Source organism: Glycine max, chromosome 3, assembly GCF_000004515.6.
Source record: "Glycine max cultivar Williams 82 chromosome 3, Glycine_max_v4.0, whole genome shotgun sequence".
Taxonomy (NCBI): domain Eukaryota; kingdom Viridiplantae; phylum Streptophyta; class Magnoliopsida; order Fabales; family Fabaceae; genus Glycine; species Glycine max.
The window spans coordinates 7,920,639-7,947,277 of record NC_016090.4 but is presented as its reverse complement, the minus strand read 5'-3'; the positions used below and the strand labels follow the sequence as shown (position 1 = coordinate 7,947,277).

Below are 26,639 nucleotides of genomic sequence, written 5' to 3'. Positions count from 1 at the left end.
GTCCATCCAAGTATTATAGCTCACTTTGAATTGCCCAAAGTATGCAAGAAGCGAGACCAAAATGAAGTGCACGAGCAGGTCCTCACCAAGCTCTAACTTAAGTGGCTTGAGTTTCAATGCAAGATTTGACATTTTCATAATCTACTCATTTATATTTTATTTTCCCTTATACTTCATGTAGATGTCTCCACATTTTCATTTTTGGCAAAGTATTGCACAATTTCCTTGAGGATTTTCTTTGCACTTTGGAATAGAGTGTCAAAATGTCTCTGGAATAGAGCGCTTCAGGATCATAAGACACATTCAGTTGGACTAATACCACCTCTCAATTTTTGCCTCATTAGAGGTTTTCGGAGTGGAAATGGATTGTGTCGTCCTTAATGCCAAGTCCAAATCCATATGGCCAAGATCAATTTCTACAGCTTCTTTCCAAACCTTAAAGTCCATCCTATTCAACATTGGAATATAATTCACTTAGGCAACAACATTTTCAGCACTAGCAATATTAACTAAATATAGAACAAAAAATAATAACATGTTCACAATAACCAAGCAAGTCATGTAAAATATATATAACAAGACATTGAAGTATTTACATGTTGGACTCATCACAAAATACACAACACAACATTAATTCCTAGTCTTTGGATAGAGAAATTAGTTTGTAATTGGTAATCTTAATGTAATGATAAAATATTGACAATTAGTTTTTTTGAAGGTTATGAAAACTCGATCGAACCAACTAGTTCAACTGGTTGAACCAGAAACCAACCTATCATTTGAAGCAAACTGTGTAAAAAACTAATAAAAATAACCTTTCAATCGAGAAAACTATACAAAACTAGTGGTTCACCGATTTTCAGTGGTTCTAAAAAAATAAAAAATAAAAAATAAAATTCACATAAAAAGTAAACACATTTGAGAAGAAGATGAAGCATGTCTAGAAGAAATTGTAGAAGTTAGCACAAACTGTAGAAGTTAGAGCCCCACTAATGTTTGTATGAATGATCTCTAAAAGATTTGAACTTCTAGTTGCACCTTTCTTTTAAGTTTTAGTAAAATTTCTCCTTATACAATCCACACAAGTGCCCAAGTCATCAAAATCCAAGGAAGGTAGAATATATGTCTTTGTCAATCTCTCACCCCTTTCCCTAGAAATATAACCTAAGTGCTTGTGCCACAATATAAAGGTTTTTTCTTCAGCTTTAGACCTTTTGGCAACAAAATTCTCAACAACTAAAGATGAAGAAATATTGTCAGAATCCAAAGGCAATTTATATAAACCATCCACTAAAGATCCATAATCAATAATTATGTAGTTCAATATCATATTTATTTTCCTATTTCCAAATGTAAAACTAAAACCAAGTTTGTTTAAACAAGAAACAGAAATCAAATTTCTCCTAAAAGAAGGTACCTAAATGGTATCCTTCAAAACCAATTCAAATCTAGAAGCTAAAACTAGGCTGACGTCTCCTATTTTCTCTACACAAACTTCAAGATTGTTTCCTACCCTTAACCTGCTTTCCCTTAAGACTGTAATCCCTTAAAATTTTGAACCCTTGAAAAGACACAACAATATGGGTTGTGGAACCATTATCAAGCCACCAAGAATCTATAGGAACATCAACTAGATTAGACTCAAGATAGACAAAAGCTAAGTTATTACCTCCCAATTTCTACTTGTTCTCTAGCCAAGCTTTGAACTTTCCACAATCAGATTTCTTAAGCCCCTTCTTCTTACACCAAAAAGCACCAAATACCTTTCTTAAAGATAGTTGGCCCAGGACCTCCTACATCATGGTCCTGACCTTTACCGGGTTCCCCCAAACCTTGATGTCTATGAGAAGCATTAGATGCACTCTTTGTATTTTTCCAGTGTCTCTTGCCAAAAATGGGTTTGCCATGGACTGATAACATGGCCATGTCACTCTTTTATTTCTTGAGTTTCTCTTCCTCAGCAACATGCTTTTACAGTTCATTTCTCACCAATGGTATTGTGAGTAGTTTTAATTTGTGTGAGATTAGCGGATAGGCTATTTAAGGCATGTTTAACTGTGAATTTTTCATTAAGGTCAATTTGGTGAGATTTAAGCTTGGTTTGGATGTGAACCATCTTCATAATGAATTCCCTTACACCCCCAACATTATCATATCTCATGTCAATTAACTCCTTCATTAGACATCAGGGCTTTGCATTATCAAATACTTGGTACCTCTTTTCTAGAGCATCAAGGAACTCCTTAGCTATTGGTTTCTCTAGTAGACCACAGAGAAGATGTTTAGAGATGGTCCTCCTGATAGCAATCAAACTCAACCTATTAGACCTCTTCCCTTAGCCAAAAGTTTCTTCTGTTCAGGTGTGCTCTCTGAATTGATCAGAGGCTTACCCTCACGTAAAGCTAGATCAAAATCAAAAATTCCCAAAGAGAATTTCAGATCTTGCTTCTAATTACGATAATTTGATCCATCCAAGAACTCAATGGAAGCAAAACAATTGTTAGCAGAAAAGTTCACTGTTAAGTCAAAACAAGAATGCATTAGGACATATTATAGGACAAGATATAGCCATAAAAAAGAAACAAGCTATCAATGTAAGGCCAATAAAATAGCACATTTCCCTTTGGGCAGAATGCACAAACCAAGGTTACAACCTAGGCCAATACCTCAGATAGGTTAATCCATCGGCATACACAAAGTTCAGAAAATTATCCCTTTTGGGTAGACAAATCCCTCAACTCGACGCATTCCTCAATAACTCCATTCATTCTTAACTCTCAATCCAAACACACAACAATTCCCTTTGGACAAACAATTGCATCCAAAGACCAAAAGCATTCCTTAAAATAAAATAAAAAAATTCATGAATCAATATAAGTGGTCTCACTTTGGCGATAACAACTTATAGTAACCCATGAAAATTCTTGTATGTGAATTTGTTTTCTCTTGTCCAAAACCATGATCCAGTCAACAAGAAAAGCAACAAAAGAGTATCCTTACTAGTCATAAATCAATTAAAGAGCATTTCCCGTATGTCTTGACCTTAAACAATAATAATTATAAATTGAAGCACTCTAATATTAAATAAATATCAACTAAAATTTCATCAAGTGCCTTTCCCCAATAACCACCATAATGGGAACTTGTATAGTCAACTTCACTACTTGTGTTTTGTTCTTCAATATATTGGAACCATTTATTTTTGTTTGTATATCCTAATATATAATTTGGACTTTAGAGTATGAACATTATTTGGACTCATGATCTGCAAAGGTGAGGGAAGGTTGGGACATTTACCATAGGGGGGTAATTTTTTTTGTTATTTATCATCTGGTGGTACATTTCAAATTAATTATCCGATGGGATAAGTCGTAACAGATGTTACGACTTTTGACTTGAAAGTTGTAATATATGTTACGAGTTCTATTTTTTTTTTTAATTGAAGTCGTAAATATTTTACAACTATATATTTTTTTAATTTATGACATTAAAGTTGTAGGAGTTTTTGTTTTAAATTTACAACTTTAAAGTTGTAGAATTTTTTTTTTGTGTTACGACTTTAAAGTCGTAAAGACTATTTTTTTATAAAAAATAAATAAATTTTAATCAATTTTTTATTCTTTTTTTAAAAATTGTAAATAATTTTTTAATTTAATTATTTAACAAATAAATGTATTTTTACTTTTTTAAGTTTTATTTAATATTTTTTATATATTTTTTATATGGTTTCATTTAATATTTTTTATATTTTTTTATATTTATTTATTTAATATATTTTTATATGGTTTTATTTAATATTTTTATATATTTTTTGTATATTATTTTATTTAATATATTTTTTATATTTAATATTTTCTATATTTTTTTTACTAATGTTAAGGATTATTATTTGGTTTTTAAATTAAAAAAAGAATACAAAAAACTTAAATTTAAATAAAAATACTAAAATGTACTGCATGTTTCTTTAACAAAAATATTAATGATGATAGTCATGGTGGTGATGATGTTACTCAACAACAACAAACAATTATATGTGATCATTTCAGAACAATAGGAGAAACCGATCATATAATAAGAGGAGAATAACCACCAACAAATTCAGTGCTTAAATAAAATCATATCAACAAAATATAGAAAATATATTAATAAAGAAATATACAAAAAAATATAGAAAATATTAAATAAAACCATATCTAAAATATAAAGAAAATATTAAATAAAACAAAAAAAGTAAAAATACATTTATTTATTAAATAATTAAAATAAAGATTTATTTACAATTTTTTAAAAAGAATAAAAAAATTGATTAATTTTTTTAAAAAAATAAACAAAAAATCCAACGACTTTAAAATCATAAATTTTTTAAAAAAATTCCTATAACTTTAAAGTTATAAATTAAAAAAAAAATCATAAAATATTTTATAACTTCAATTAAAAAAAGAATAATAAAAGTTCTAACAAATATTAAGTTGCAACTTATGTCCATAAGATAATTCATTTGAAATGTACCCGAATGATAAATAACAAAAAAAAAAAAAACCCATCTGCTAAATGTCCCGCGAAGGTGAGCTACTGCCAACGTTTGAGAACAACGCATACCCAAGAAAGGGAAACACGGCAGAGGTATTATCATGAAAGAATTTTCGAAAATGAGAGTGGCGAATTATTTGGAATCTCTATTATAGAAAAAGAAAGAGAAAATGATAATTAACGTTCACACATCAATTTTATGTCTCTCCATTTTAAGAAGAGAAAAATAGTATTTACTATAACAAGTGCTCCTATCTAGCTTGTACTTTCTTTAGTTATATAAGATATGTTTAATTTTACACAATTTTTCTCTTCTCAATTTTTATTTGACCAAAATAAAGGAAAAAAAATATTTATTCCTTTTTTTACTTTCCTATCATAGCAAATAATACAGAAAAAATGTAAGAGTAATCATACAAAAAAATATGCAACCAAAAAACTAAAGAACCTAATTACAATGATTATAACATAAAATACAAAATACAAAATTTCACTTTCTTATCATATTGTATTTTTCTTGCCAAATAAAGCTATACATAGAGATGTAAGTATGTAATAAGAAGAGATCAAAGAAAATGTAAAGATTATTTTCATACACTTTTGATATACTTTTTTTTAATATATGTATTATCAGATAAATTTATGTAAGTCCTCTACACTAAAGGTATGTTTGCTTACATGAAATGTGAATGGATAAGTGAAGTTTATTTTTTCTTCTTCTTTGGTTTGTCACAAAAAGCAAGGGTGGAAGAGTTTTAGGTTTAAATTGTCTAAATTTATTAACAATTTTTAACAGTTAGTTTCAGTTGTGTAGTATAGCTTTCAAATATCTGGATGTAACCATATTAGTCGATTTTAGACATCAAAGACTAAAAGAATTAAAAAATATAACTATAGAGAAAAAAATGGGATATTTTAATATGAGAACTATAATGAAAAGTTATTTTAACTATAAAGACAAAGAATAATTAAATCAAAATTTTATATGAAACTCACATTAAAAAAATATTCCATTTAAGTATGGACACAAGAAAGAAGTGTACCATTTTAAATTTATATACATCAAATTATATTAATTTGAAAGAACCAATAATAATTGATACAAGTGATAACGATTTATGTCTCTTAATCAAGTGATATAGGATTGGTTGACTCTTGGATATGAAATAAATTGTGTTAGCATAGAAACACTCACTTTGTGTATTTTCATGGTCTTCGATGAAGATTAATCATCACTTTTTGCTAAGACTATTTTATATCAATAGCATGATAAAAAAAATTATATTTGAAAGTGTGAAATGAAATACTCTTTTATTTGAAAGTATCCACATGAATGTGTTAACGATGCCTTTGGCGGGCCATTGCAGAGAAAAAGGGCCCAAGTGACGTTAGATTACAAAAAAAATCCTAATCAAACACTACATGAGACCCTTTTACGAGGGTAAAGTGTTTGTGTTAAGTTTGTTTAAAAATGTAATACAAAAATGCTTTTACAATAACATTATATTTTTAGCATATTAAACAATTATAAATAATTCAGTATAATTTTTTTTATTCATATTCAGTATAAGTTTTTTTAAAAAAAGTTTAAGACCGCAATAGTTAATAAAAGTGGGGTTAGGAAATATTGTGTATAACCAATAGAATTGAAACCCATAATAAGTAGTTTTCTAAAATATAGCCAAACAAGTTTTATGGCTTTATTATAACATTAGAGCCAAATTTTCAACATCATATATAGGGCTATGTGGTACCCCATAAATATTCCACATTGACAGCACATGAATATATCTATAGGACAACAAAACATTAATGCACGGAGAAGGACCGTTATACTAACTAATAGCACCTCCCTCTTTACATCAGAGTTGCATCCTAAATGTATTGTTAGATAGATATACATCAGTTTCTAGTTAAAGCGTGGACTTATAAGCCTCTTCTCAACCTCTTTACATCACAATAGCATTTATTTACACCTACTTGAGACCTAAGAATCATTGACTAGGACTTCAAACGAATATACAAGTGATTTTTTTATTTGGGTATTTAATATTTTTATTTTATTGTAATCAATTGGTGTTTGAATTTTTTTTCAAGGCTTCGGCTAATTTGCCATCTTAGTTAGTCCAATAAAAATAAAATATATGTCTTCATTACGATTTAGAAATTCATAACAACACTATTTATTGAAAAAAAGAGTATAAACTATAGGACACTCACTCACCTTACTCTACCTTAACTGATCTAGATCCCTTTAATACAAAGATACCCAACTTTAACCCAACCATCATAGCGCATCAAGAAATTAATTAACAAATTAATTATTTAAGATTGATTATTAAAAAAGAACATTAATTTTATGATTTGAATACTTGATATTTTATCTTTTTTTTAAGAATTTAAAATAATATCAAGAGATTTATCACACTTGTCTGGTCTGTCCAACCAATTAAGCTAGACTCCATTAATAATATTTAATGGTTTATCTAACAATGCATCACATATTATTTTTTTCCTGGAGCCTATTGATGTTAGGGGAGTAAATGAACTGACTAATTTATAAATATTCAATCGTGACTCATTAGATATTCATTTAGTACAAATGATCTAAAAAAAATTCACTTAGTGAAATCTCATATTTCATTGTTGGTACTTGGTACCTAGAAAACTAGTTATAAGCGATAAAATTTAGCTACTAGTAGAAGTAGCTGAGGGATTAGAGGAACTGTGGAAGCCTTTAATTAGGATATAAAAAGAAGAAAAGATAATAGTTTTGCAGAATCCAACTATTTTGCAGAATTCGGCTATTTAGCAGAATTGGTGCAGCTAGTGTGAAATTAACTTCAAAGTTTTAGACTTAACACAAATACGTCATGAATATTGTGTCACATTATCACTTAAGCATGTAAATATCATATTATCATCACAAACATAACATGTTATGTTGGTTATTTTTAACATGTTATGTTTGGTTATTTTTGTTAAAAAAGATTGATAACAAACTGAACTAAAATGACTAAATTTTAAAACGTGAGGACCAAATGTTTAATAAAAAATTTTAAGAAACCAAATTGTACAATCATAAAACTATAAGGATGAAAACTAGATTTAAGAAAGAAAAAAAATTATTTCTAGAGAAATATCATATTTTTAAATGAATTTTACTACTCGAAGAATTAAACTTAGATTCTCAATCAGAAAATACTGAGTTTGAAAGAAAAATATAAACATGATTAGAAAAATTTAAACAAATTAATTAATTTTTATATTTAATGTGACATACGCATTAATTTAACTATGCATAAAACTCATGTCGATTATTATAATAAGCGTCTAGTTGGATTGTTTCCACGCACGAGAAGCACAAGAATAATGCAGACCGGTCAATGATAGATGATCATCATTTCGGTGAGGATTGGTGGGTAGAGAAGAATACACGATTACTCTTATATCTTACAATATCTATATAAACCGGCAAAATTCATAGAATATCTCAAAGAATTCGAAATGTTTAAGATAGATACGCACAAGTGTTTCACCTGGTAAATTATATAGAATCTAAGCTGGTTTAGTTTGTTTATTTTGATCATCGATCCATTGGGTTGGTACAAATTTGCTTAATCATATCTTCAATTTTGTCACCCAGCGTGCAACGCATGGAATATTGTAGTTCTCAACTGTTCTTAGGATCGGAGACCGCAAATTAAGAATTATTAGGCCCTTTTCACAATCTACCGGTACCTAACTAATTATATACACTCCTCAAAAACTAATTATACACACTAGTGGATCAATTAAGAAAAGTGTTCTTATAGGAGAAGACGAAGGAATATTAAGCATTAAAACCTTTTATAAATAGTTAAGAATTATTTAATTTCTTTTATAAAAGTCATTTAACTTTTTTTGGGAGTTTAGTTTTTTTTATGAGTGTGAATGATGGAAGACAATATCATAGAGTTTAATTTAGTTTTAATATACTAATAGTTTAAAGATATTTATACTATTAATTATTCACAAATCACACTAGATATGGCTTCCCTTAAATAATTATTACAAAAATCGATAATTTTAATTTATATATATGACTATATTAATTAATAATTATTTTTCCCTAATTATAAGAAACATAAATTTATTTTTAGATATATTAATTGCTAACTTCATTTTATAGTTTTACTTTATTGTGAAATCTATTAATGAAACAAACACTCATTAAAAACATCTTCAATGTGGGTGCTTACATGCATGAGTTGTTTAATTTTAAATAAGATTGTTTTACTTTTCTTTCATCGGAACATATGACTTGTGGTTGCTTATATTAACTAAATTTTTTCAATAAAAATAATATTTTTAAACATTTAGGACCCACAAAATTAAGTCTTTTTAGATGTACAAATATCAGGGAAACCGTCACTTTAGCAAGTTAAGCATTGAAGCGAATTTTCGTGTAAAGTGTTTTAATTTATGTGAAATTGGAGGACCTATAAAATTAAAATAATTAACTCATTTAAGTAACCATGCATTATTTTAAAAAAAGTAGCCATGCATTAAGTGATGCATTATTCACCTAATAACAATATAAGACACATTCATAAGTTGGAAAACTATCTATTAAATTACATGTGGTGTCATTAAATACAATAAGTTTTAAAAATATTTAATTCTATAAATATTTTTGGAATAAAATTTATATTTATGACATTATTAATGTTTTATATTGTTTATGATATTATTAATTAAAATAATTAAATTAGCTATTTTTATTAATCTTGATCAATTATTTATTTATTTATTATATAAAGAATTGGAAAGTATAATAATATGTTCAAAATGATATATCAATAAGTCGTTAGTTTTGTTAATACTAGACTTGTTTCTCTTAATTAAGATCACAAGTTCGAGTTTTGTAGATGAAAAAAATATAATCAGAAGAAGAAAATCTCACTAAAGATATTAAGTCAAATTTTTTGACAGAAATTAATTATCAACAAAACTACCAATAAATATTTCGTACCAATAACATAATTAAAAAAAAATATACACACCTTTGATTGCAATTAAATACAATCAACATATTCACAAGATACACAGTGTCATTTAACAACATAAATGATGAGAAATAAGAATAAGGCATTTGGTATAAGGAAAAAAATTGTGTCCAGTAACCATCATTTTTTAGAATTATGATTCCTAGATATGACTAAATTTATTTGACTTATCATAAATAATGTCATATTAGTTTCCTGGAAATAGAAAAATAAAATAGTACATTTACCATGATCTATAATTACTTACCTCATTAAATAATTAAATTAGAGCAACGTGATAATATTTTTACCGTAATTAAACTTGTTTAAAAAATAAAAAGAGCAAAGTTGATTCAATTGAGTTTGATGTGTAGGTAATACTTGTACCACAAAATGAGTAAAGCTATAATTGCCTTAAAGTAGATGAGGTTGATGTGTGGGACTTTCATTGTAAGAAAGATTCTTTATGGGTTCGGTGGGTTCACCATTACTATTTCAGAGGGAGCGATGTGTGGAATTACAATACTTCTTCATCAGATTCAGTTTTGATAAAGAAAATCATTCAAATAAGGGACTTTATTATCTCCAAAGAGCTAAGTACGGAAGAGGCCAAAAAGAGAATTCAATCTTGGAACACCAATGAACAATTGCTTATTGGCAAAGTCTATGAATACATTAGAGGTGTCAAGCCTACTGTTAGTTGGTGTTCTGTTATATGAAACCCAGCAATCCCCCCTAAGATGTCTTTCATTTTGTGGCTTGCTAAAAGGAACCGGTTGCTTACTCTTGACAAAGTTGCTTTTTTGAACAAGGGTCCCCTCTGCCCTTTATGCTCAAATGAGGCCGAGTCAAATGCTCATTTGTTCTTTTCTTGCAGGAAATCTCTCCAAGTTTGGGCTCACATTCGTGATTTGGCTCCTTTCCGCAGGCGTTTCACTTCTTTACAACGCATTACTGACTCTTTAATTAGGGGCAGATCCACATCAGGTGTTCAAGGAAAATTACGTTGTCTGGCTATAGCAATTACAGTCTACTGCATCTGGCTGTCTAGGAACAAGCTGATTTTTGAAGATTATCAATTTTCTGTAATAGAGGTTATTTGCAAGATTAAGTTTCTTATGTATAGACAAGCGCACCTGTTGCATTTGTTTTAGCATCTTGATATAGACCTTCTTGTATTAGGGAGACTTTTGATTTTCTCTAGCTGCGGGGTATGCCCCGTTTATTGTTGTATTATTTTGGGTTTAATATAATTTACATTTTTCCCAGAGATGAGGTTGTTGTTGTCCAAAAAGTTGTTAACACGAACCAAATTTCCTAATGCATGAACAGTTAGTTTTCCAAATGATTTATTCATAATATCTCATGTAAGTCCCCAACATATAATAGAAACTTTTTAATCAAACTCGCAAAAGTACATAACTCATGAAAATGAAAACGAAAATGAGAGGAAAGAAAAGAGTTTTGTATTTTTCGATGTATGAAACATAGTCTAAACTGAGCAATATATATAGAGCTAGTTTTTCAAACATTGGACACAAAAACTTTAAACATCTTAAGACCCGTTTGGGGTGGTTGTCAGTTTTTGGTTTTTGGATTTTAAATGTAAATTTTAAAACAAAATGTGTTTGACAAAAATGGAACTGAAATGATTTTTTAATCATTTTCAAAACACTTTTATACTCATTTTTAAAATCAAGAAAAAAATTTAGTGAACTTGGTTTTTGGTTTTAAAAAAAACATATGTTTCCCACATTTGACAATAATTCTTTTTATTGTCACCATTGCTACCATCATCACCATCATTGTCACCGTCATCACCACCAATATCACCTCCATCATTACCACCACCACACCACCGCCACCATCATAACTGACTGCCACTACTGCTACCACCACCACCACCATCATCGTCCTCGCCATAACTATCACCACTGACATCACCATCACCACTAACATTGTTACCATCATTATTGTCACTATCATCGTCATTATCACTACCACCATGTAACACGCAAACAAATCACATCGGAAAGAGAGGGATCCAAAGGCTGTAAGTATAAGAGTGTATAATTAAGGATGACTTAAAGGAAATAATTGGTACTACCTATACCAACAAGAAACATCTATTTTTCAGTAGCTTATCACATAAGAACTCCATAGTTAATCATGCTTGGCTTGGAGTAGTTATGGAATGGGTGACCTTTTGGGAAGTTTCTCAGAAAGCATGTGAGTGAGAACAAAACACGCTGAAAATTCTCGTGTTGGTTTGTGGGGATATTCATTGATCTTGGAAGTAGTCAAGGATGATTGTCGAGGTCTCAAAAAGGATTACCTACAAAGGATTCTGATCGGTGGATGGTTTTGACCAATAAGAATATTGAGTGAAGTGTCATCGTGTGAAGTGTTGTAGTAGGTGAGCCGCCGAGAAGTAAAAAATCACGGATGTTACAACCACCACCACATCCGTCACCACCACCACACCCACTACTAATGTCGTTGCAACCATCACCACTTGGTGCCACCACCGACATCGTCGTCATTGCCACTACTGACATTACCATCACCATCGATATTGCTACCACCATCACCACCACTACGAACAATACCACTTTCGTCACTGCCACCACAACCATAGCCAACATTTTCGCAATCACCAATTGTTGCCACCATCGCACCCCCACCACTATCACTACCACCACCATCACCACTAACATTGCTACCATCGTCACCACCACCACCACTACCAACAATAACACTTCCCTCACCGCCACCACAACCATAGCCAACGTTGCCACAATCACCACTCATTGCCACCATCACACCCCACCACTGTCACTACCACCACCATCACCACCGACATTACTACTACCACAACCACCACCATAAATACCACCTCCATCACCGCCGCTGCCACCAATGTCGTTGCCACCACCACTACTAGTACCACTTCCGTCACCACCACCACCACCACCAATGTCACCACCATTGGTTGCCACCACCAACATCGCTACCTCCATTACACCGTCACAGCCACCACCATCTGCATTACCACCACCACTAATGTCACTACCACTACCACTATAATCACCACTAATATATTTATCGTCGTTGTTGCTGATGACATCACCACCATCACCATTGTCTCACTACCACACAAAAAAACTTTTAAACTAATTTTATATGATATGAAACTTTCAAAATGAGTTTATTTGAAACTAATCATAATTTAAAAATTAGTTTAATTTTTTTTAAAACTAGTTTAAATTTTAAAAACCGTCACGTTAAAACAAGAATTTTCATATAACTTTGTTTCAAATTTAAATTTAGAATAAACTCAAATAATAATTTTATTAAATCATAGTGTAAAAATCTTGCAAGGCCCATTATTGCACGTGCATAAGGGGCAAATCATGGATTTGCACTATAAAATACAAATAAGGCCCAAGCTTATGCACGCAAGCCTCCCACCTTCTACTAGCCACTTTGAAAGCCTTAAAGACAAGTTTATATATAAATAAGTGAAACAAAGCTATTTTGGGCAAAGCATGATTCATGCCTTTTGAAACACCTTCAATACAACAATCCCTCACATATTACAAAAGGAAAAAGAATAACATTTTAAGACACACTTCGAGCATCTATGAAATCAAAAGACTCATTATGCACGGGATGGTCTAAAGCTAAAACAACACCTTGAAGCTCTAGAGCATTTCTTAGGATTAACTCTTGAAGAAAAGGTTGTATTTCCTTAAATGCATGGTTCTTTTATTATCTCATTTCCCCCCTCCTTCATCATGTGTTTAAACCTTGTACATATATGTTTGATAAGAAAATAGAGATTGTAAGCCTTACCCTTAACCAATTTCTTAGTGATCTTGGTTGAAGCTTGAAGAGACTTTGTAGAAAAGAACACTTTGGTTGTTTTCTTAGAGAGGAAGGTGAAATACTACTTGGGTAGCTTGAAGAGGCTAGTTCAAAGAATACTTGTAACTGGTTAAGTTACTATGCAATTTGGTGGTGTGTCAAGAACTAGATGTAATCTAGGGGTAAGACAAAAAACATCATAAAAACCTTGGTGTATTTTTATTCTTATCTTTCATCCTATATTTGTCTAACTCTGTGTTTCAAACGACTTGTTAAGTTTTGATGATAGTTTATAAAACATCGTCTATCTTAACATTTGTAATAATCTTACAGACAAACGATACAAAGTCTTTTGAATATATTAGCGAGAATTATTTGAACCACAATCCAACCCACTTTCTTATGTTTCCTTGTGTCTTACATTCTCACATAACAAATTCATTCTCACAATATATGCCCCTTACACACACAAATACAAATATGATACATGTATTTGATATAATATATAAGATACATATGTAGAAATGTTTAAAAATTCATAAAACACATTAAATATATAATTTCAATTATGCAACTTGTAACACTATGATTTTCATAATGGATGATATTTTTTATTTAAAATGAAGAGGAATTAAGTTTAATTTTGAGAATTTATACACCCTAAGTGATAAAGTTTATAAGTGATCTAGTGGAGTGGTTTGGGTTTGTCTTGGTATACCTCAAGGTCAAATCCTAATGAGAGTTGGGTGATAGAAGAAATGGTGTTGCTAATTTTGGGGCTTAAGTTAGGTTGAATCCAAGCTTAAGCATGGATTAACCTCAACTTAAGCACCAAAATCATTACAAAAGTAGTTTGTTTCTGGAGATGGCGCTTAAGCGTGGTTTCATTTGAGTTTAAACGAAAATGTTCAAGGGTACATAGAGAGAATATAAATATAAACCTTCCTTTTTCACTCAGATACTCTTTCTTGTCTTCCTCACTCATAAACGTTTTTCCTCCTCCTCTTCTTCCTTCCTTTTTCGTTTAACCCATGGTGGGTTTTGGTATGGAAGCATTTTTAAGTGTTTCTTTTGTTGTATTACATGGGCAAGGTCTGTTGGTGATATTGATTGGAGGGAAACCATGGATAGGGCTCATGATTATCTTTTTATCTTCTTTTCTTAAAAACCCTAGCTTGAGGAAAAGTTGTAGGGTAAGGGAAGTTTGTTAATATGATTATTGTATGTTTGTATGTAATTGTAACCTTCTATGGTGTTATTTCGATGTTGAATGGTAGAGAAAATGTGTGTTTGTATGTGATATTTGGAAACCATTAGGGATGAATTATGCAATTTTTGAAGTTTTGTAGCCATGTGTTATGCTTAAGCGAAACAAACTATAGAAAAAATTTGGTTGTTGAATTTTAGGCTTAAGCGTAAGTTAATCTAGGCTTAAGAAAAAGTTTGGCTTAAGTAGGGATTGAACCAGGCTTAAGCGACAATATTAGAAAACACGAGATGGTCTTTAGAATCTGTGCTTAAGCGAGACTTGGGTTAAGATTAAGCAAAAATTCAAGTTAAACATTTATTAAATAGTTTCTTAATTAATTTTAATTGGACTTCTCACTAATGTATGAGGACTATGATAAATGCCACATTTGAATTTTAGAACTATGTTTAGAAATACTCATTTTATGATAATTAATTATATTTTGAGTTGGATGAATGATGCATTGAATTAAAAACAACCAAGTGGAATTAAGGTATTTATATGTACATGTGGATATGTATAATTGTTATTAAGAAGAATATGATGCTTTGAAATCTTGATGGCATGTTGATGATGTTTGGTGTCTTGTATGAGAACCATCCCTATGTGTGGAAAGGAGTTAGCTATATCCTTTGGGAAGATTTTTATTGTTGAAAATGGTATATTTGGGAGGCTAAGTTTCACGCCAAGACTCTATCCCACTAAAGCGGCCTAGGGGTCTCACTTAGTGGGGTATCTTCCCAAGTACCACCCTATGTTTTACTTTTGAATGGTGTGTCAGAGTGAAGGAACTACTTCCCAAGATGTTTAGTTGATCCTTTTGTTGTATAGGGAATGGATTATTGTTGCCATTGGTACATGGTGGGTACCAAAGGAATGTATTATTGTTGTGTTGGTACATAGTGGGTGCACAACTATGTATTGTTGTTATTGATATTCGGTGCATGCACAATTGGTGCATTGGATGCATAGTTAGTGCACAAGCATACGGATAGGCACGTAAGTTTAGGGTGTCAGGGTGGCGCTCAACCTAGTGTTGGAGGTTTACGTGGCAGCTAACAAGAATGTGAGTATAGAATAGACGAGTAGGTGAAATGCTTTGAAAGATATGATTTTGCAAACCCCGAAGGTAAGCAACTACCCATGTAACACCTGGAAAATAGGATACTAGTGATATTATTACAATGTTGCATAATTATTACTATGACGTGATTTATAATTGCTATACATTATATGTGTTTTACTCTAAATTATGAGTTAAGGAATGGGCTAAAGATAATTTAATAGAAAAAAGACTTTAGGCCCAATAGGAGGCCCATCACTCAGACACTTAGAAAAAAGAAGAGAATGAAGGATAAAAAGAGAAGAAAAGAGAAAGATCAAGAGATACGCACACACATCCATACTTTTGGCATCATCTAGTATGTGTTTCCTTTTCATCTTCTTCCTTTTTTTCTTCTCTTGAATATGGATCTTTGTTGTTGAATTGGGAAAGTTGGGTTTGAATCCAAACTTCATAAATTTGGGGAAATTCTCTTGAAATGCATGATTCTTGAGTGAGTTGGTTTTAGTTTGAAGTTTCGATGCTTAATAGATCATATATGGTGCATTTGTATGGGTTGAGGAACATTTGGGAAGCCATTAATGGTGAAAGAGTTCCAAAATCGCAACTCCCCACATTGGTGTGGAAGGAGGACCTCACATTGGACATGAAATTATGAGGCCGAGCATAAGGATGGTAGTGAGGCTTAAGTTTTCTAAGTTTGAGGTTGGGTGTGGGCTCCCTAGAACATTATATTTTCCTCATTTCTTCCCTACATGTGTATATGTTCCTTTTAAATTATATCTTTTTCCCTAAAGGTATTGATTTCCCTTTATTGGATGTGAATTGAGTCTCTTTGAATGAATGAGTGTAGCAACCATTCTAGACACTAAAGAGTGTCCAATGTCCTAAATGTAATTAAAAACATGCAAGAAATAAGATTTAAGATACCTTATTTGGATGGTGGGTTCCGTCACTTCCGATTCCCAAAGATGTGGTTAGGGCCCTGATGTGCCATTATTTTCTCTTATTTCTTAACCCTTTTTGCACCATTTTAATTACTGATTATTCTTTATTGTCAAATTAATTAGGCAGTTTTATTATTTGGGCTCATTCAGCTAATTTGATGTTTTTAATCTAATTTCAGGAATTAATGAAGCATTAAGCTTGAATCCAGAATTGGGCTTGGACTTGAAGATGAAAGACTATTTTATTCTACAAAATTTTATCTTATCTAGACTTTATCTTATCTAGATATTATTTAGATTTGATCTCATCTAGATATTATTTCATCTAGATCTTATCTTATCTTATCTAGATTTGATTTTATTTATGGGCTTGGATTTAAAGCAGATTTGTAAGCTTTGGGGCTGAAAACTATATAACAACACCAAGGTTCTAGTTTAGGCTCTCTCTTCTCTCTTCTCTCTCTCCTGTTTTCATTTTTAGTTTTAGGCTTTTCTTCTTTTAGACACTTTTTCGTTTTGCAATTCTAGTTTTTACTTTTCGTTTCAGCAATAAAATTTCGTTCTTCAATCTATAATTTTGTTCTCTATTGATTAATGGAAGGCTAAGTCTCCAGCGTTGTTTTCTCTTAAGGATCAAGCACAGTTCTCTTTGAGGTTCTATTATTACTATTAAATTTTGTTCAGTTTTTCCTCTTCACTAATTACTTTGAATTTGTTGCTATTAATTCATGCATGATTAGTGTTTGATTAATTGTCTTTGCGCTTAATTTACGTTCATGCTTAATGATCGTTTATGATTAATTGGTGTATGTGTTGCTTAATCACATAATGAATGCCTTATGTTAAATTTCGCTTAGTAATTTAATTTAGGGTTGGATTAAGTGGTTGAACTGATAAAGGATAAACTCTTGTAACCTAGGATAAGAGACTTGCTTGTGAATCAAGGGGAAGCAACGTGTTTTAATTCTAATATTTTATAATTCACATCTATTCGCTATTTAATTTACAAAAGCAAACAACCTCCCCCCCCCCCCCCAATTCGTTACTATTTTCCTACTATCTGTTATGAACATTTGATTTATCATTGCTCATTGGGAAACGACCTAGGATCACTTTCTAGTTACTACATTTTAATGTTTATTTGATTCGGGTACGGCCTCGATCAGGCATTTCTTGGACCGAAGGGGGGATATAAATATGAGGTCAAGGCATAAGATTAGGGGGGACACTCCTTGAAAGTTTGAGTTGAATACTTGCCATAGGACGAAAAAGACAAAGAAAGAAATGTTGATGTTAAAGGTTATGTTTATACTTTAGCAAATGTTGAAGTGGAGTTATATCTTTATGATGCATCCATAAGTCACATAGGTATATTGTTGCATGTCTAGCACTGACTGAGACCTTGTCTCACTAATTTAGTTTCCATGTTCCAAATTGAGCAGGTTATGGAGAATGAGGACTCATGACTATGAAGATGTTATGTTTTATTTGTTAGTGACTTTTAACTTATTACTTTTGAGATACGTGAATATTTAGCTTTACTTTTGCTATTAGGTCTCTTGTGTTTGGAAATGCCCTTTGATATGTATATGATAATTTACTTGAGAATGATGCATGACCTGTAACTTATGTTCTTATGTAATGAAATTATATATGTTTTAAGTATCCACATTTTAGGACTAAAATGTAAAGCTAAGGGTGATACCCCTTAAGGTGGTGTTATATTGTGGTATCAAAGTAGTCCAATCCTTTGGACTATGGATAATGTGTTAGTATAGTTTGATTGTCTTGCCATTAATTCTACCTTACTTGAATTACTATATATTGAGACAATGGAAGGGAGCGAAAGGCCACCTTTGCATACACATACTCCTGAATGAGTTGCCATGGAGGCAATGACTGCAACCATGAGGGAGCAAGCGATAGCCACCACTAATCTAGTTAATCTAGTGTTGAGGGGGTCACCTAGAGGCTCTATGAGTACAAATGACCATGGGGATGGAAACCCAAACATCAGATTATTTGAGTTTCAAAAGAACAACCCAACCACCTTTAAGGGAGAATATGACCCATTAGTCATAGAGTTATGGCTTTAAGAGATTGAAAGCATCTTTGAAGTGCCACCTATCGAGGAACAAAAAATGGTTTATGCCACACTTATGCTAAAGGATGGGGCTAAAAAGTGGTGGAAGGGTGCTAAGAATTGGGTCTCTTTTGTTTGGAATTGCCCTTTGAAATGTATATGACAATATACTTGAGAATAATGTATCACCTGTAACTTTGAAGTTCTTAAGTAACTTACTCATATATATTTTTACTATCCATATTCGAGGACTAAAATTTAAAGCTAAGGGTGATACCCCTTAGGGTGGTGATACAACCCACACTTGTCTATATTTGATAAAATCATAGAAGAGGATAAGTCACAGATGTGCTCGCCCAGCACGCAGCCAGCCCGCTCAACGAGGTCGTTGTCCCTTCTCGCGCTCAGTGCGCCCACTCTTGCTAAGCTAAAATTCAGTAACTCGACTTAGCGAGCCATGCTCGCTAAGCGAGCCTTCAGAAGCTGATGAGTCCAAGAGCCTTTAAAACACTGAGGTTGGCGGAGTTTCAGAGAGAGACGAGAAGAGATAAGTTTAGAGCAACAGAGAGAGCTTAGTCCAAGAAAATAAAGAGAGTTAAGGTTTAGAGGTTGGAGGAGACATCCTCCATCATCTTCTTCCAAGTTCTTTCACCAAAAATAGCTTCTTTCTTGTATTTTTGAGTTTTTGCTTGTAATGGAAGGTTAAGCTTCTTTGTTGGGGAGCTCTACTAAACAATCGTGATGTAACACTCTTACTATCTATTTAATGTTATTTTTCTGTGTTCATTGCTTCTATCTATGCTTATTTTACATGCTTATGACTTGATCACCCATTTGTATGTGTAGTTAGGCTTTTTAGTATTGGAAAATGCTTTAAAACCTTAAAACTTGATAGAGCAAGCTAGAAAACTATATGTCTAGGACTGGAGTGCAGCGATCTAGTTCATATTATGTTGTAGGCTTAATGCAAGTCTTTTAGACCAAGTTTGTTGAGGGATCAAGGACGAAGTTTAAAGAGAGTTAGGCTCATTCATGTGAGGAATCATGGTTCGAGTAGTTTCTCAGCATAAGAACATGAGGATAACGTTAAATAGAGAAAAATATGTCTTAAACATCAAGAGAAATTCAGTAGAATGACCCAACGCTCTTAACTTGATAGTTTTCACCTTTTATAGCTTTAGATATTTTGTTTATGTTCAAATAGGCTTTCTAGTACAAAACTCAACATTTACCTTGTTTTTAATCCTTATAAGTGTTCACATATTGAATGTACATGGCCTAGGTGAAACAAATTCCCTGAGGATATGATACTCGGTCTTACCATTTTATACTACATGTGTGAATTGGTACACTTGCCGACATAGCGAACGAGTTTTTGGCGCCGTTGCCGGGGAATTTCTTTCCACTTAGATAGTATAATTCAGTTTGGAAACATTTATTCTTTATTCTTTGATTGATTTTTGTGAATAGTTAGAATTCAATTTTTCTCTTGACTTGGTTAACTACTGCTCTATTTAGTTGCTTCTTGTATGCGAGGTAATTCTTCAACAAGGGATTTAGCTCCACTAGATTTGGAGATTGAAGCTACTTGTAGGAGAAACAATGCAAAAAAGAGGAGAAAAGCTTTACAAGAGATGACAGTACAGCCAAGTTCCAAGGGAACTCATTCATCCGAATCATCTTCAGCATTGCTAGCAGACTTGAGGGAATCTGAAGTTCGTGCATCTGAAGCACGCATCATGGCGGACGAGTAACCACAGAGGGTTACTCTTGAGGACTACTCCAACTCTACCGTGCCGTAATTTTTCACAAGCATTGCGTGGCCGGAAGTCCAAGCACACAACATCACATATCCACATTCCTTGATCCAGCTGATTCAAGGAAATATGTTTCATGCTCTGCCCAATGAAGACCCTTATGCACATCTTGCAACATATATCGAAATTTACAATACAGCGAAAATTGCAGGGGTGCCGGAAGATGCAGTGAGGCTCAGCTTGTTTTCATTCTCTTTGGATGGAGAAGCAAAGAGATGGTTGCACTCTTTCAAAGGGAACAACTTGAAGACATGGGAAGAAGTAGTGGAAAAATTTCTGAAGAAGTACTTCTCGGAATCAAAGACAGCTGAAGGTAAGGCAGCTATCTCTTCATTCCATCAATTTCCAGATGAGCCTTTGAGTGAAGGGATTGAAAGATTCTGTGGCTTGTTCAAATATATCATGAAGTTTTGATGATGCCAAAGAAATGTGTTTCTCATGTTTGATCCAAGACAAGACTCCATGAAATCCAAGATAAATGTTGAAGTAAGTCCTTAAGAGTCTTAGAAAGCATTCACTAATTGATGATGTAAAGGTTTGGCCAAAGGATGCTTGTTTGAAATTTTAAAATATGGTATTTACTCTCTGGTAATTGAAGTTAGTCCTTAAATGTTGAAGTTAGTCCTTAAGAGTCTTAGAAAGCATTCACTAATTGATGATGCAAAGGTTTGGCCAAAGGATGCTTGTTTGAAATTTTAAAATATGGTATTTACTCTCTGATAATTGATTACTAGAGGATGTAATCGATTACCAGTGACCAAAATGCTTTCTAAAATGTTTTTAAATGTTTTTGAAAGCATCTAATCGATTACACAAGGCTTGTAATCGATTACCAGCAGTTGAAACTGTTTATAAATATATTAGAATTTTGAATTCAAATTTTAAAGCCTGTAATCGATTACACAAGGCTTGTAATCGATTACCAGAAGGAATTTTCGAAAATAACTTCCAACAATCACATCTTTTCAAATATTTTTGAATGGCCATGAAAGGGCTATATATAGGTGACTTGGGATGCGAAAATTCTAGAGAGTTTTTCTGCACAGAGTCTCATCCTCTCAAAAACAAAATTGTATTATCCTCTAAAAACATTCCTTGGCCAAAACACTTGCAAATTCAATAAGGAATCATTAAGTGATATTCATTGTATTATCTTTCTCTTAAAAGAGAGAATTCTTCTTCTTCCTTTTCTTATTCAAAGAGAACTGATTAAGGGACCGAGGGTCTCTTGTTGTAAGGTTACCTGAACACAAAGGAAGGGTTGTCCTTGTGTGGTTCAGTCATTGTAAAATGGATTTTACAAGATAGTGAAACTCTCAAGCGGGTTGCTTAGGGACTGGACGTAGGCACAAGGGTGTGGCCGAACCAGTATAAAACTGAGTTTGCATTTTCTCTTCCCTTAAACTTCTTTTATTTATTGGCATTTATCTTTTGCGTTAAAGAAGTTTTATTTTGAATTGTATTTTTAGTAATTCATATTAAGGGTGCATTAATAATTCAGAAAGAGAGTTAAAATTTTAATTGGGGGATTAGTCTTTGATATCTTAATTCAAGCCCCCCTTCTTAAGATATCTGAGGCCACTTGTTTAACAAGTGGTATCAGAGCTTCATTCTTGTATAAAGTTTAGAAGCTTCAAGAATAATGGCCTCATCAAACTATCTATTTCTCGAAGGGAATTCTATAAATAGGCCTCCCATTTTTAATGGCATGGGTTACCACTATTGGAAAACCCACATGCAAATTTTATAGAGGCAATAGATCTGAATATTTGGGAAGCAATAGAAATTGGGCTCTACATTCCCACTATGGCGACAGGAAATACAACCATACAAAAACCTAGGGATCAATGGAGTGAGGAGGAAAAGAGATTAGTTCAATACAATTTAAAAGCCAGAAATATAATTACTTCTGCTTTAGGAATGGATGAGTACTTTAGAGTATCAAATTGTAAAAGTGCGAAATATATGTGGGATACCCTACAGGTAACACATGAAGGTACAACAGATGTAAAGAGATCTAGGATAAATACACTAACTCATGAATATGAATTATTTAGAATGAAACCAAATGAAAATATTCAAGACATGCAAAAGAGATTCACCCACATAGTAAATCATCTTGCATCTTTAGGAAAAATCTTTCCAAATGAAAATATTATAAATAAAGTTTTGAGATGCTTAAGCAGGGAATGACAACCCAAGGTAACAGCCATTATTGAGTCATGAGATTTAACTAACATGTCTCTTGCTACATTATTTGGAAAGTTACAGGAACATGAAATGAAATTGTTGAGATTGAATCAACATGAAGAAAATGATAAGAGGAAGGGAATCACTCTTAAAGCTTCATCTTCAAACCAAGAAGAGAGTGATAAGGAGGATACAATTGAAATAGATGAAAATGATGATCTTAGTCTTTTTGTAAAAGGACTCAACAAATTCCTAAGAGTCAGAGGAAATCAAAGGAGACCAAACTTTAAACCAAAAAGAAGGGCAGAAGATTCATCCTCTACTTCAAAATGTTATGAATGCAACCAACCTGGACATCTAAGGGTTGATTGCCCGATCTTCAAGAAAAGAATGGAGAAATCTGAAAAGAAAAACTTTAATGAAAAGAAGGCAAAAAGGGCCTACATTACATGGGATGATAATGATATGGACTCATCTGAAGATTCAGAAAATGAAGTGGTAAACTTGAGTCTAATGGCCAAAAGTTATGAAAACGATGAAGAGGTAACATCTTCAAATAACAACTTATTCATTTCTTTTGATGAGTTACAAGATGCATTTGCTGATTTGCATAAGGAATCAATTAAACTTGCTAAATTGGTTTCATCTTCTAAGAAAACAATTTCAGATTTAGGAAAAGAAGTTTCAAAATTAAATAAAGAATTAGAAAATCTTAAGACTGAAGTTACAATTTCTAGATCAAATGATACAATTCATTTTTCTACATGCCTGATAGTAAAGTAGTATCTAAATCATGTAATTGTTGTAACAAGTATATAGAAGAAATTAAAGATTTGAAAAATTCTCTTGCAAAATTTTCTATTGGCAAAAGTAACCTAGATGTAATATTAGGAAAGCAAAGATGTGTCTTTGATAAGGCAGGAATAGGATATAAGCCTGAAAAACAACATAAATTTTATAAAAATTTCTTTGCTTCCACACAAAAATATAATTCTCCTTTCTTAACTTGCTTTTATTGTGGAAGGAAAGGACATGGCACATCTACATGTTATTTTAGGAAAAATTGCAACAATATTAAAATGATATGGGTCCCAAAAAGATCTTTGGTTAACACTAACACACAAGGACCCAATAAAGTTTGGGTACCTAAGTCACAAATATGATTATGCATATATCCTTGAAGAAGAGATGGTATATAGATAGTGGATGCTCAAAACATATGACGGGAGATGCATCAAAATTCACACATATCTCTCCCAAGAAAAGCGGACATGTGACTTATGGCGACAACAATAAAGGTAGAATTCTTGGAGTTGGAAAAATAGGTACAAACTCATCTTCCTCCATTGAGAATGTTCTACTTGTTGAAGGTCTTAAGCACAGTTTGCTAAGTGTCAGTCAATTATGTGATAAAAGCTATCTAGTATCATTCGATTCTCATAAATGTGTTATTGAAAATTAGCATGATAGGGATATAAAGCATATAGGTTATAGAACCAATAATGTTTATATGATGGATTTAAATCAAAAACAAAAACATAATCAATGTTTTCTAAGTAAAGATGATGATCCATGGTTATGGCATAAGAGGATTACTCATAAAAACATGGAACATTTAAATAAATTGATTTCAAAAGATTTATTTATTGGTTTACCAAAACTAAAATTTGAAAAAGATAGATTATGTGATGCATGTTAGAAAGGAAAACAAGTAAGGGTTTCGTTTAAATCTAAGAATATTGTTTCAACAACTCAACCATTACAATTGTTGCATATGGATTTATTTGGCCCTTCTAGAACTATGAGTTTTGGCAGGAATTATTATGCTCTTGTTATTGTTGATGATTACTCTAGATATACGTGGACATTATTTCTTACTCATAAAAATGATGCATTCCATGCATTCAAGAAACTTGCCAAAGTTATTCAAAACAAGAAAAATCTTAAAATTACATCTATCAGGAGTGATCATGGGGGTGAATTTGAAAACAAAGATTTTGAATTATTTTGAGATGAACATGGCATTGAGCATAATTTTCTACACCTAGAACCCCTCAACAAAATGGAGTGGTTGAGAGGAAAAATAGATCATTGGAAGAAATTGCTAGAACTTTACTAAATGATACTTTTCTTCCTAAATATTTTTGGGCTGAAGCCGTTAATACTGCATGTTATATCATGAATAGGGCTTTAATAAGACCAATTTTGAAGAAAACTCCATATGAGTTATATAATGGTAGAAAACCTAACATCTCACATCTTCATGTATTTAGTTGTAAATGTTTTGTGCTAAATATTGGTAAAGACAATTTAGGAAACTTTGATGCTAAATCTGATGAAGGTATTTTTCTTGGCTATTCATTGCAAAGTAAAACATATAGAATATATAACATAAGAACTATGATTATTGAATAATCTATTCATGTTTCTTTTGATGAATCTAATGCTATTTTGCCAAGAAAAGATATACTAGATGATATTTCAGAATCATTAGATGAAATGCATATTCATGAAAAAGATCATAAAGGAAAAGGAGATGGAAACAATGAAGATTCTCAAGTTGATGAAGTCAAAACAAATGATGATCTTCCAAGAGAATTGAGAGCTTCAAGATATCATCCTCTTGACAACATCATTGGTGATATATCAAAAGGGGTAACCACTAGACATTCTCTCAAAGATATATGCAATAGTATGGCTTTTGTTTTTATGATTGAACCTAAAAATTTGAAAGAAGCCATAATTGATGAACATTGGATAATAGCTATGCAGGAAGAACTAAATCAATTTGAAAGAAATAATGTTTGGGAGTTAGTTGAGAAACCTGAAAACTACCATGTTATTGGAACAAAATGGGTGTTTAGAAATAAGTTAGATGAAAATGGCATAGTTATTAGAAATAAGGCTAGGTTAGTAGCCAAAGGATATAATCAGGAAGAGGGGATAGACTATAAGGAAACATATGCTCCAGTTGCTAGATTAGAAGCCATCAGAATGCTATTGGCCTATGCATCCATAATGGATTTTAAGCTTTATCAAATGGATGTAAAGAGTGCATTCTTAAATGGCTTTATCCAAGAGGAAGTATATGTAGATCAACCCCGTGGATTTGAAAACTCAAACAAGCCTAACCATGTTTTTAAATTGAAAAAGGCTTTAGATGACTTAAAACAAGCCCCAACGGCTTGGTATGAGCGTCTGAGTTAGTTCCTCTTAGAAAAGGATTTCTCTAGAGGTAAAATGGATACTACTCTTTTCATTAAGAGGAAAGTCAATGATATTTTATTAGTTCAAATCTACGTTGATGATATTATCTTTGGATCCACTAATGAATCTTTATGCAAAGAATTCTCTCATGACATGCAAAGTGAGTTTGAAATGTCAATGATGGGATAACTTAATTTCTTTCTTGGGTTACAAATCAAGCAAGCCAAGAATGGAAATTTTGTCTATCAGAAAAAATACTGCAAGGAATTAATTCACAAATTTGGGATGGAAAATGCTAAGCACATGGCTACACCAACGAGTATTGCTTGCTATTTGGATAAAGATGAAACCGGTCAGTCAATAGACATTAAGCAATATCGAGGTATGATTGGATCACTTCTTTATTTATCTGCTAGCAGACCAAATATAATGTTTAGTGTGTGTATGTGTGCTAGGTTTCAATCAAATCCCAAACAATCACATCTTAGTGTCGTTAAGAGAATTATAAGATATCTATTAAGCACTATGAATATAGTTTATGGTATCCTAAAAATTCCACATGCAATTTAATAAGATATTATGACTCTAACTTTTCCAATTCTAAAACTGATAGAAAGAGCACCAATGGAACTTGTCATTTCATTGGTTCTGCTCTAGTT

General features: G+C 32.1%; 2 protein-coding genes across 2 annotated transcripts; both read right to left on the bottom strand.

Moving 5' to 3' along the window:
• Nucleotides 1-11,424: 11,424 nt before the first annotated feature.
• Nucleotides 11,425-12,368, bottom strand: LOC106798160 (loricrin-like). Its single transcript, XM_014774123.1, has 2 exons — nt 12,070-12,368; nt 11,425-11,554 (listed from the first exon to the last, which is right to left on the bottom strand). The coding sequence occupies exons 1-2, from the start codon at nt 12,366-12,368 to the stop codon at nt 11,425-11,427; spliced, it is 429 nt and encodes a 142-aa protein (XP_014629609.1).
• An 8-nt stretch (nt 12,369-12,376) lies between these two features.
• Nucleotides 12,377-14,409, bottom strand: LOC121174546 (glycine-rich protein 5-like). The gene is made up of 2 exons (XM_041013898.1): nt 14,366-14,409; nt 12,377-12,674 (listed from the first exon to the last, which is right to left on the bottom strand). The coding sequence occupies exons 1-2, from the start codon at nt 14,407-14,409 to the stop codon at nt 12,377-12,379; spliced, it is 342 nt and encodes a 113-aa protein (XP_040869832.1).
• Nucleotides 14,410-26,639: the final 12,230 nt, after the last annotated feature.

Coding starts and splice junctions, on each gene's coding strand:
- LOC121174546 (XM_041013898.1), bottom strand. CDS start 14,409: ATGAGTGAGGAAGACAAGAAAGAGTATCTGAGTGAAAAAGGAAG. Junction 12,675..14,365: donor TATCTGAGTGAAAAAGGAAG/GTTTATATTTAT, acceptor TGATGTCATCAG/CAACAACGACGATAAATATA.
- LOC106798160 (XM_014774123.1), bottom strand. CDS start 12,368: ATGAGTGGTGATTGTGGCAACGTTGGCTATGGTTGTGGTGGCGGTGAG. Junction 11,555..12,069: donor GTCGGTGGTGGCACCAAGTG/GTGATGGTTGCA, acceptor ACATGGTGGTAG/TGATAATGACGATGATAGTG.